The sequence below is a fragment of the Rhinolophus sinicus genome, linkage group LG17, assembly GCF_036562045.2.
Source record: "Rhinolophus sinicus isolate RSC01 linkage group LG17, ASM3656204v1, whole genome shotgun sequence".
NCBI lineage: Eukaryota > Metazoa > Chordata > Mammalia > Chiroptera > Rhinolophidae > Rhinolophus > Rhinolophus sinicus.
The window spans coordinates 21,357,969-21,370,588 of record NC_133766.1 but is presented as its reverse complement, the minus strand read 5'-3'; the positions used below and the strand labels follow the sequence as shown (position 1 = coordinate 21,370,588).

General features: G+C 38.2%; 1 protein-coding gene across 1 annotated transcript; it reads left to right on the top strand.

Annotated features, from left to right (window-relative positions):
- Positions 1–3,197: 3,197 nt before the first annotated feature.
- Positions 3,198–10,506, top strand: LOC141569332 (apolipoprotein R-like). Its single transcript, XM_074322187.1, has 4 exons — positions 3,198–3,418; positions 6,641–6,811; positions 9,474–9,649; positions 10,215–10,506. Exons 1-4 carry the CDS (start codon positions 3,334–3,336, stop codon positions 10,347–10,349), a joined length of 567 nt encoding a protein of 188 aa, XP_074178288.1. The 5' UTR covers positions 3,198–3,333; the 3' UTR covers positions 10,350–10,506.
- Positions 10,507–12,620: the final 2,114 nt, after the last annotated feature.

Here is a 12,620-nt window from a genome sequence, read left to right as displayed (position 1 = left end):
TGGTACATCTTCAGGGTTCTCATGAAGAAAATAGCTGCTGGGACTTATGATTTCATAAACTAGATCATTCTAACATGACGGCTTCTCAGAGTCTTGGCTCACTTCCTACTTAGTCTGCCATGGCAATTCTGGCATCTCTACACCACTTAATATTAATGATCATTTTTTATCAATCTTCTAAACCATCCCAGAAGTATATAAGAACTGACTCCCATGGCACTTGACAAAGTGTTAAATCCTCTGTTATGGGAGAGTGTCCCCATCCTGACAAACTCTCCCTTATCTGTCTTTAAGATCCTCTCCTGGGCGCACTCTTCCCACTGCTAACACATGCTAGGCAGGTCCCACAGGTCCTGCATATGACTCCTCTCGTCTCCTAGCAGGTTCAGCACATTCGTAGTCAGTTCACGCTGAGGTTTGACTCCAGCTATTGATTCATCTGGTGTCTGGAGGAGAGGTTTGTGCAGGTGTTGAGGAGGGCAATTATGCTCTTCTTATAAGATACCTGCTGTATTCGATTCCTCTTCGTGATCTTCAAGCATCAGGGGCACTATCTTATGACAAAGGGACCTAGGCCAATTATGTAGGCTCTTTGGGTATAGTGAAATCTGGGACTCAAGGTTCTGTAGTGCATCTACCCAGATATCCTCATGCTGAGTCTGAAGGCGCCATTCCCTCCATAAAGGCTCTGACTTTTAGTAGGAGACTTACCAGGGCTAAAAATTCAGACTTTATTGAAGTTCTACTACTCTTTTTTGATTACATCCTGAGCCTGGCCTTTAGAATGATTAGCCTCCCAGCCGCCTGAGACAAGAGTTCCTTTAAATACTGACAAGGAGCACTTCTGGATTTCACACTTGGATTTAAATTGTGATTGATTGCTTTGAGCTTTCGTTTTCAGTTAGGAGGTGCTGAGCCTGCATCAAAGCTACTCAGCTACACAATTTAACAATCCTTATTATTGTTGTTTGCACTGCACCACTCAAATGTCAGAGATATTGCACAAGCCAATGAGCTCCTTCCATCTATGTCCCATGACAGTTTACCAGGTTCATAGTTGCAATGCTACAGCAAGCCAGGACTATCGATACTCCACCTGTCACCAGTGATGGAGTCTTCATTGCCTGTTGGCTGGTGTGTGATCCAGCTCTAGAATCCCATTCTTAGAGTTTGCTTCATAGGTCCACTTGTGATATAAACGATCTTCAGTCAGTCAGTTTCTCCACATTCAGATACATGTAAATTTTGGATGGTGTGCTCTTCAGGAAAAAGAAAAACAAAACTATAAGGGAATGAAGCAGCACGATAGGGAAGGAAAGGAGCTGAGTAGCGATGGGTTCTCAGGTTAAGTGTAGACTTCATGATGAGCTCTATAGCAAAAATTGCACCACAGAGTTGTCCAGAGTTGAGGCAAGGAATCAGGGCTGTGTGCCTCAATATCATTTGGGCATTGGCTGCTCTTAGGGTGTGGGGTGTAACTTCCTAGGTACATTAAGATGAGGTGGCTCCTGTCATCCCAGCACATCCTCTGGAGAAGATCATAAGTCTATGCCATTAACTGCAGCACCAGCAGCATGTAGAGGGTGGGCATACCAGTGGGTAAAGGCCAACAGTGTTGATTTCGTCCCAAACATCTGGTTCAATGTCCTGACAGGAAACCATTATTGGCCAAAATGTGGACATTATTTTCATATAAAGAAAAAGCTTGTATTTAAAGAATCAGTCTTTGGCTCAGAATTTGGCTTGGCCACTAATTATCTGAGAGGTTTGAGGGCAGTTTCAATCTCAATCTATCAGAACTTGTTTGCTCATCTATGCAATGAGGAAGCTAAGACCCATGCCACAGTGTCTTTTGAGGATTAATTATGATGATTTATGTAATGTTCTGGTACACTACATGCTTACAGATTAAAAGTAGGTGTCTGGTTAATCATTTATATTATTATCTCTTTATCGTGGTTCCTCTTTCTAAAGGAAAAAATCATTTAGTGGATTTATTTGTCTTCCTTTCTGTCTAGGAAGTTGAAATTTAATTGTGCTTTCCTCAGTATTCCAAAGAATTTCACTCTGTTATAGTTGGTAATTCTCGTCATTTAGTTTTGAGAGATAAGCTTTTTGGTTATTATGGGTATGTAGGAGTCATTCCAACTCAGCTGAATAGTGAAGATCACTTTAGGACAATTCCCAGAGCTTACGCTTTTGTTTAGACAACTATCTAAACACAGATATCCACAGGCGTTAGGCAAGATGTAGAATCCAGGTTCATAGTTTCATCTGTCCCACTTAAAGAGACTAAATTTAGGGAATGATCTGGATAAGGCAGTCCTATGTAGTTAAGAGAAACTTAGTCTTGGGGTTAACAATTGATGAAGAATAACAAATGTGCCTTCTATCCACTTGGCTCTTCGTGCGTAGAGACAAAACACTGGGCTTCCCCCAGATCCTGCATTATTCACATATTCAGAAAGTCATACTAAATCTTCCTTTCTTCTTAATTCATTATCCTCAACCATTTTACTTTCAGTGCATGATTTTTCTGTGCTGCAAACACAGATCAGAATTGTTTCCACACTAGAATAGTTTCATAGAGTGAATCGTTTGGTGTTTTATGTACATCAGCAAGCCCAGGGAGTAGGGTAAAGACATCCCCACTAAAGTATTATAAGAATAATTATTGTTTGGACTGCATGTTTTTAGTATTTTCACACTTAGAGACTTGTGTTACTTTGTTCTGGCTAGACCATGGGCTATCTAGAAAGAAATTTAACTTTCTAGAAAAACAACAACAACAACAGCAACAACAACATTCTTCTATGGACAATTCATACCCCTGACTGAAGAAACAAGTTTCCTGGACAGGCACTGTTCTTGGACAGTTTATTGTTTCCCATGCTATGACTTGTAATTCCTGGCGAGCCCGCCACATACACTTTGTATTCTGAGCTTCAGTTCTGGCACCTTTGCCTTTGTTTACTCAGAAAGGAGTCATGTGTACATCCAGAAAAAACTCATTACGTGTGCCATCTGAACAGCAATGAAGTCTTGGAGTTACAATAGTAAATATGTACAGAACCCCAGAGGGCTCTTACACCAAGCCCCAGACTCTTCTCCTCAAGAAGGGGGCCTTATCAGCTTGCCCAGACACTCAGCACCTGGTCTTCTAGTCGCTCCCCCCCGCCCCGCCCCTTTAGTGACACAGTGCTGGCAGTTTCCCAAGGCTGAGTTCCTTGGCTTAGGAACCGTTTCAACTGTTACTTAGAAAACTTTTCTTCATCTTGATTCAAGGTGTCTGCGAACGCCGAGTCCCAGCAGGTGCCTCTGAGACTCTGCACCATGCCCCGCAAGGTGCAGATCACTGCCCCCGCCCTGTGCCTCTTTGGGGTCGTGACCCTACTGCTGTGCCCTGCTGTCCTGTGTGGTGAGTACAGTGGTGGTTACGGGGGGAAGAAGGTAGTTTCTCTAAGATATGGTGAAAAATACCCTATCAAAAATTAATCAAATATAGTCAAATGGTGGTAATTCATAACCTTTTTGAAAGAGTACAATCAACTATGTTATTAATGAAAATAATTTTAAACTATAAAAGAAACTCCTAGATAAAGGCTGTTGTTGTGTCTAGAATAGTTCTGTTGACATGTAAAAATCCTTGTGAGGCTGCCTTAGTAAGAAATAATCTCTAGACTGACCACTGCAGTGTACACCTGAAGCTGAATAATGAATAATGAATGTCAACTATATATATATATATATATATAGTCACAGGATGTGGAGGACAGCATAGGGAATAGAGTTAATGGAATTGTAACAGCTATATATGATGTCAGACGGGTAGTAGATTGGGGGAGGGAGTTATCACTTTATGAGGGGTGTAAATGTCTATTACATTGTTTTATATACCTGAAGCTAATAACAAAAATAAATAATTTCTAATTTTCAAAAAAATTTCTTATATTTAAATGCTCCAAAATACTTAAAACACATTTATTTTCCAAATAGGTTAATTATACTGTTTACAATCTTAGTGATTGATTGGAAAAAAATTTCCATTCATAAAGCAAAAATATTGTGTGATATCACAAATACTGAGGAAATTTTCTAGAGTAAAGTATAGGGAACTTATAAAACTACAAACCATTATATAAATTTAAGGTATTGTTATTGCAATGTAGGGAATTTTTTTGCAAATGAAGGCGAAATAAAAGCGTTTGAGAGAAACTATCAGACCTGGTTGAAGATCTATTGCTATGGAAATTAATTTGTTACATTATTTAAAAGGATGTGTCCTTTAAGCAAAATTATATTTTTCTCTTGTGTTAGCTAACATTATTTTGATCTGAGAGAATTAATTTTCATAATAAATTAAAGATATTTATAAACATATTCCCTGAAACAGCAATCATGGCACAAAAATGGAGGAGTTGGAATAGCTTAGAAGGAAAATCTTAACTCTAAAATAATAGATGAATGTTCTTATGTGAGTTAGAAGATTGATTGAAAAGTGTGGAAGCCATGCTTTCTTCATCACTGAGAGTGGTTGGGGGAAAGCATGGATTTATTAAGGAAGAATTTATATTTGGGAGTTGATTTTTCACATCAGACATAAGAAAATTATTGAGGAACAGTATTCATTTAAGTTATAGAGTCAATATAGAATAAATAACTTTATGCTCAAGGGATTTTCAGTTCTCCAACTTTGTCTTTGAGTTCCTCTCTTAGAGTCTGAGGTAGTAGAGAGCCATATTAAATTTGTCAACATCTTTATTATGATAGTTCTTCATGTTTCTGTTTCCCGTCCCTTTTCCTTCTCTTCCCTCACATCTTCCCATTACCTATTTCCTCAACCCTCTGACATGACATTTAATGTCTTTCAACTCTGACTTGAATCTCCCTTTCTGACTCTGCCTCTTCTTTCTCTCACAGTAACAATCTTCTGATGCCAGAGACTTTGCTCATGGCCTCAAAGTTGATCTGCCTCTACTATCTTATCTACTCAACTTCTACCATTCCTTCAAAATATATCTCCCACTTAGTCATGGATGCCTTCTCTCAATATTTTAGTCCTTGGTTCTGTTAACACCTTCTCCTATAGAACTCGTTTCCTGTCCTAATCTCCTGGCACTTTTATGACTAGTATTATGATATAACTTTTTATATGGCCATATCATGTCTTTTTAAGTACATTGCAAGTATGGCCCTTAATAATTACCTGAAAGACCTAGTACAGAACTTCATATGTTTATCCATAAAAATTATGAGCTACTTTTTATATTTCTATAAAGGTACTTAATCTGAGGTTTAGGAAAAGCTGTATGGAATCTCTTGACTTATACACAGGTGAATTAAACAGAATTTACCTTGGAATTACTGTTATTATGTTTTCTGAATCTTCCATAGTTGAAGATTTGGGAGGAGTGGAGGTAAGGGAAACAGTGTTTGACCTGAGCTGATTCTTGGTTTCATGGGTGTTTAAAGCTTTCTTTCTTCCATGTGAGTTTGTTTGTTTATTTGTTTGTTTTTGTGGGTACTACATCGTCACTGAGGATCTGCTAACTGCAGTTTCTAGGGTATGGTCAAACCCATCTCCGATTCTTGTTGATTTCTTACTCTTTCCTATCTCCTAGATATCTGGCAACTCCTAGAGGTTTTTTTTTGGCCCAGGCCTTCCTCCCACCTCAGGTGGTCCTTTTGGACTGACCTGAAGACAACTTCACAATGGCTGTCTTTCTCAATGCAGGTCATTTCTAATCCACAAGAAGTACTTACTCATCGTTTGTTCTGCATAATGTCAGAAATACTGACCATTCTCAAAGCAGCAAAATCTGTCCTTCACTCTCACCATCAGAGCCCCTAGACAGCCCATTTAATGTTCCTTCCAAACTGAAAGGAGGCATATCAGGCTTTCTCAGTGGGCTACTCAGAATCCCTCTGTCAATGTGAAGGAGGAACACACTCGTACACCTGCCTCATCTGGGGACAGGAGTGGTGCTCACAGAATATCAAAAGCTTTACAAAAAATACTTCCCCAAATATTACTCTTAAAAAAAAAAATCAATCCCTTACCTTTTGATGTCTTTGATTTGGGTGAGGGACTTAAGAATTTTTTAATTGGTTCTGAGCCACCTACTTCATCAATTAAGAGGTATTACTTGACATAGCAAGTAACAAGAATGTTGTTCTTTAGCCCAAACTTCTATTTTATGGCCTTTTGAACATCTATTGATGCCATGTAAAGTAGGTGTCCAATGATTGCTACAGAGAGTAGAAAAGAGCAGATTTCCAGAAAGTAGCAAGGAGCATTTGAAGATACAAACCTGCGTTTAATCTGCAAGTTTAATTCAAGTTACGGGCATTTATATAGAATATTTTATCCTTCTAAAGTGTGTTTCCTTTTCTTTAAATTTGGTATGATGATAGTATTGCCTCACAGTGTGAGGATTAAATGGTATAACATATATAAAATAATAACACAGTGGTAAAGAACTCAATTAATCATTCCTAGTAATTTTGTCAAGGAAATAAATATACCTCAGCAGCATAATTTAATGATTTAGTTCTATAAAATGGGAAGAGTCCCTCAATCTGAATTGTTAATTAAATTAAATAGCTCATTCTCTTCTACCATTCTCTTTCACCATTCAAGATTGCAGAAAGTCTCCTAGCATTGCCCATGGATCTTATCAAGACATAAGTTCATTATTATCCTTTACGACGGTGGTGCACTATGAATGTGATGAAGGATATTTTCTGGTTGGAGAGCCCCAAATCACCTGCAGAAGTTCACAGTGGTCATCTCCAGCCCCTCAATGTAAAGGTAATTCCAACTTGATGGTCCTTGCTAAGAAGGTAGAAGAACCACCATGAAAGTTCAGATAGTAGTCTTCTACCAGCTAGAAGCAAAAACTTAGAAATTTGTATGTTATCTGCTTATTTATTCACTTCATGTTGTTAATATTAATAATGCATACAGTACAATACTTTAAAAGCATGAACCATCACCCAGTTTATCACACTGTTACCAATTGTTTATATTTTCAGAAGTAATCTAGAGGGCCACTTTTTGCTTTGCTTTTGTAAATTTTTTTATTTAAATATAACATATTACTGACTTTGGGTGGTGAACACACAATGTGATATATAGATGATGTAATACAGAATTGTACACCTGAAATCTATGTAACTTTACTAACAATTGTCACCCCAATAAACTTTAATAAATAAATAAATAAATAAAAAACATACTACAGAACTGTGTACAAATCTTAGGTGTACAGGTCATTGACTATCATAAAGTGAACCCACTTGTGAAACTATCACTCAGGTCAGGGAGCACTACATTTACCAGCACCCCAGAAGTGTCCCACATGTCCTCTCTTTTTTACTCTGGATTCTTCTCCTCAGAGGAGGTCACTATTCTAACACCATGGATTAGTTTTGCCAACTTTTAAACTTTGCACAAAGAAAATCATGCAGGTACTTACTCTTTTGTGCCTGACTTCTTTCCTCAACATTATCTTTTGGAAAATCATCTATGTTCTTACATGTAACGATAGTTTATTCATTTTCATTGCTATAGGATGTTCCTTTGGAGGAATATACCATATCTTATAAAAGTTTGAGTTTTTAATGTTTTAGGCTATTATGAGTAACAATTTTATGAACATTCTTGTGCATGTCTCTTGGTACAAATGTGCATTTCTGTTAGGAATAAACTTAGGAGTAGAATTGCTGTTTCATAGAGTATTCATGTATTCACCTTTAGTAGATGATACCACATTTTATTCAAGACTGGTTGTAACAATTTACATTTCTACCAGTAGTGTATGAGTGTTCTAGTTTTGATAAACAGAAGTTCTACATTCAATTTAGTTCAATTTACCAATCTTTTTTCTTGATGTGGGAGCCTTTTGTGTCCTGTTTAAGAAATGTTTGCCTACAGCAAGGTCATAAAAATCTTCCCCTGTGTTATCTTCCAGAGCTTTATTGTTTTACCGTTCACGTTAATATCCCCGACACAATTGGAATTCTTTTGGGTTTATTGTGGAAAGTAGAGGTCAAAATTTGTTGTTCCCCAGTGAATAATCAATGAATCCTGCACCATTTATTAAATGAACCATAGTTTCACACTGCTGTGCAGTGTTACCTTTGTCATAATTCAAGCATCCATTATGTATGCTTCTGTTTCTGCACTTAGAGATAACAATTTTTAATTTGAGAGTATCAGTGAAGATTTAGAAAAATTTTAGTGAGTACCTGCTTAAGTTTGAATGAGGACTCACAGATAAATTCCAAACATTCCCTGAAATATCTGATATATTCATTAGAGCCTCATGCTAGCACCTTCTCATAACAAAATTGACCTGACAAGAGATTTTGGTTGACCATTAAGATTAGGTGTGCCCATGTGCTCCAATGTTCATTGCAGCTTTATTTACGGTGGCTAAGACATGGAAACAATCAAAATGACCTTCGATAGATGAATGGATAAAGAAGTTGTGGTATATATATGCAGTGGAATACTATTTGGTGGTAAGAAAAGATGAAATAGGACCATTTGTGACAACATGGATGGAGCTTGAGATTATAATGCTAAGTGAAATAAGTCAGACAGAAAAAGCAGAGAACCATATGATTTCACTGATATGTGGTATATGAACCAAAAAGAACAAAAGAACAAGGCAAACAAATGAGAAACAAAAACTCATAGACACAGACAATAGTTTAGTGGTTACCAGAGGGTAAGGGGGTGGGGGGTGGGGGGTGGAAGATGAGGGTAAGGGGGATCGAATATATGGTGATGGAAGGAGAACTGACTCTGGGTGGTGAACCCACAATGGGATTTATAGATGATGTAATACAGAATTGTACACCTGAAACCTATGTAATTTTACTAACAATTGTCACCCCAATAAACTGTAATAAAAAAAAAAAGATTAGGTGTGCCTTTTTAAAAAAAAAAAATCATAGTTAACAGCAGTGCAAGGGGCTAATTTCTCATCATTATCTCCATTTAAGACAGGAAGGTATTAATGATATGAGACTAAAAATTACATAGTTAAGATCATGAAAAGAGTAAGGTTTTGAGGTACAGTGGTTTTGAAAACTCAGATTCCAGGACCACAGTACCTAGGTTTTCATCATAATCAAGTCACTTAAAAGCTATGAAACCTTAAAAAAAATAACATAAAAGCAATGCAACCTTAGACAAGTCACGTAAACTATTTGTACCTAATTCTTCTCTTCAGAAAAATGGAGATAATAGTGTTTTATGTTGATAGTAGTATGTAGATTATTACTATTATTATTATTATTATTATTATTATTATTAATTTGTTATAATACAATGAATAGAGGTAAAGAACAACTCTCAGCATGCAGGTATAATTTATCAGTGTTTCTCACCCCTCAGTATTCTCTATTTTTGTAAGATCTTATTCTGAGAATCACAGATGATCAAAATTGTGTTTCCATAACAGCTCTGTGTCTGAAACCAGAGATAGAAAATGGGAATCTGTCTGTGGATAAGCAACAGTATATTGAATCTGAAAATGTCACAATCCACTGTAACTCTGGCTATGTTATGGTCCGCTCTCAAACTATCACCTGCACAGAGAACAAAACCTGGTACCCAGAGGTGCCCAAGTGTGAGTGGGTAAGTGGCACACATTTCCAGGTGTTCTATCACATTCTAAAACTGGTAGCCTGCTCCAGCGCACGGTCCCAACCAACACTGATGAGATCTCTGACTTTTGTCAGGACTCATTTCTGACTTGTTTAAATCACTTTTGGAATCAACAATTTCACCCTCAAAGCACTTGGTGAGCTCATTGACGCAAGTTTTAATTCTCTCATTTTATAGTCGGAAGGACCAAGCCTTTAGTGGGGATGGTAAGATCCAGGTGACTTGGCCCCCAGCCCTGTGTTTTCTACTTAAGTGCTGTGCTTTGGCAATAACCATCTGAACCCACCCTTCAGTTGTCCCTGAAGTGACCCCCTGGGTGTCTTCTGGAGCACAGTTCCTTCCCGGCTTCGTTGGTCTGAACGCTGGGGTGAACGCTTTGCTGAGACATAAAGTATCTTTCGGGTTTCTTCCATCAGGCCTGAGGAGGGTGTTGATATTCCAATTGTGCTGTCATCAGTGAGGCATCCTGAAGGAATCTTCTACCTTCACAGTTTAGCAAGAAGCCTCTCAAAATTCATCCTTTTATCTCTTTTAGGAAGTCCATCATGGCTGTGAGCAAGTGCTAGCAGGCAGTAAACTCATGCAGTGCCTCCCAAACCTGGAGGATGTGAAAATGGCCCTGGAGGTGTATAAACTGTCTCTGGAGATTAAGCGACTCAAGCAAGAGTAAGACTTCAAGAGGAACACCATTTAGAAACCAGTACATTCATTCCCCTCCCTTATACTTCCCCCGACGAAAATATAAAATTAGGTACATTTCTCTAATTAGCAGTTCTACTGTTCCTTAAGTATTATTATTTACTGAAATAAAAAATAAACCCACCTGTTTTAGGAGAATCTGTTGATAGTACTACTGATAATATGGAACTATTGATGATTTATATCTGAGTCCAGCTTAAGCTTCTGCTTTCCTTGATTTGGTGGAATGACAGAAATAAATAATTACCTGTCAAAAATCTAGTGTCTTTGTTTCCACTTTGATTCCTGTGTAATGAAAAATGAGGGCCCTATTGGAATCACTTACTAATGTTTCTCTGATTATTGTTCTATTCGATTTTACTATACTGCAGGGTATATGTGGTCCTCCAAAATACATACTTGTGCCTTACCTGAGGTATCTTTATCCTACATCTTTACTTTCTCCTTGTCCTTCAGTACCCAGGCCAAATAGCTCATCTTCCTCCAGGTCTTCTCCTTTCTCTCCCTATTTGATCACCAGTATTTCTCTGGAACATCTTCTCACTTCCTCTTTATATTTAAGGTACATTTGGTTTTGCTTGCCTTTCCTTCCACTCAATTAATAACCAGCTTGAAAGTCTTTGAAAGTTTGATCTATGTATAATCCAGACATTCTTCTTGGGTTTGCTCAAATCTTCCCATCCAATCTGATCACTTTTTTCTTTAACATTTTAGTTAAAATGGCTTTAGCATCTCTCTTATGTTAGATTCCCCAGAAGCAGACCCTGAGTTGAGGATTTGTGTGCAACGTAATTTATTAAATAAGTGCTCCAAGGAGAAATGGGAGAGGCAGTAGGGTGAGCAGGACAGGACAGGAAAGAAGCCTAGCAGGGCGACCAGGCAAAGTCCCACAGAGAGTGGCGTAGCCTTGTCCCAAAGGGGAACTCTGGACTGTGAATTTGTTTGACTTTTGTCCCAATTCCAGGCAAAGGAACCGGGCTTTCATTCTGCTGTACCAGCCAGTTATTGGTGAAGGGCCACTCTGGGGGCACACAAGCCCCCAGGGCATCCAGACGTCTCTGTGCGGGAGTGGTGGTAGGAGGGATGCATGTGGGGGGTAGCTGTCCAGCAGCCTAAGGAGAGTCCTGCCAAGAGAGTAGAAAATATGACCGTTAGAAACCAAGGCACACAGAAACCTGCAAAAGAGTGCACAGGAATGGTGAAAGGGATAGGGGAGCTGGATGGAGCTTACCCCACATGTTCCTCTTAGATCTCTGGATATTCTTGGGAGCCTTGTATTTCTGACAGCCAACACTTCTTCCCATTTTTTCACCTCCTCTGAAATTTCCTTCTCACTCACGCTTACCTCTCTGGTTGTCCTCTGCTTGCCCATCACATCTTCATCAGTAATAGAGAACATTGCCTCTTTTCCTTGATTTTTTTCAAAATAACAGTCACAAGAAAGTTGTGTCGTTGATTTTTACTAAAGCTTTAGAGTTAACAGAGTGGTATATGGTTGGCTACACAAGATTGGACTTTCACACTGAATGTCATATAACTGTGATCTTAAAAGACCATTGCCTTTCAATGCCACCAGGAATATCTTCTAGCTGACTTTCTCAGCATGACCTTGCCAGCCTCCGGACTTTTCTGGTCTGCCTCAAATCTCTCCTTGACATACACCATCCACTCTTGCTCCCACTGCCCCACAAACCCATTTCTCTTCCCTTTACTAGGGAAAGCATTTTAGCTCTCTATTATCCCCTCGTCTCAGGGCTTTTATATCCAAAAGAAACAGTTTGGATATTTATTTATATCCTCAAATAAACAAAGGGCCATCTATTCCAGATGTGGGCACCAAGCTGTAGAGAAGATTCAGAGGAATCTCTGAAATATGAGTCTTTCCATATTTCTTCCTCCTCATTCTCTACTGGGGGCAGTGTGGAGACATTTTCACACTGATGTGAATTATGTCACAATTTTTTGTTGTTGTTAATTCTAAGTTAATGATACATAATTATAATTATGGAAGTAATATATGCATGTAAAAATAAAAATTCAAACCTTACAAAGGGGTTTATAAAAGTGAAAATAAAATTCTTCTTTTTCTACCTCAGTCCTACTCTGTTTTGAGTTTTTCTGCTGATTAGCTTAGTCACTCTGAGTAGGATGCACACACTATATCATTTGACTTTTAATTTCTAAACCATATATTTTGATTTCCTGCTACAAATGATCAATACAGCTCCTACTTTTCCTCTCC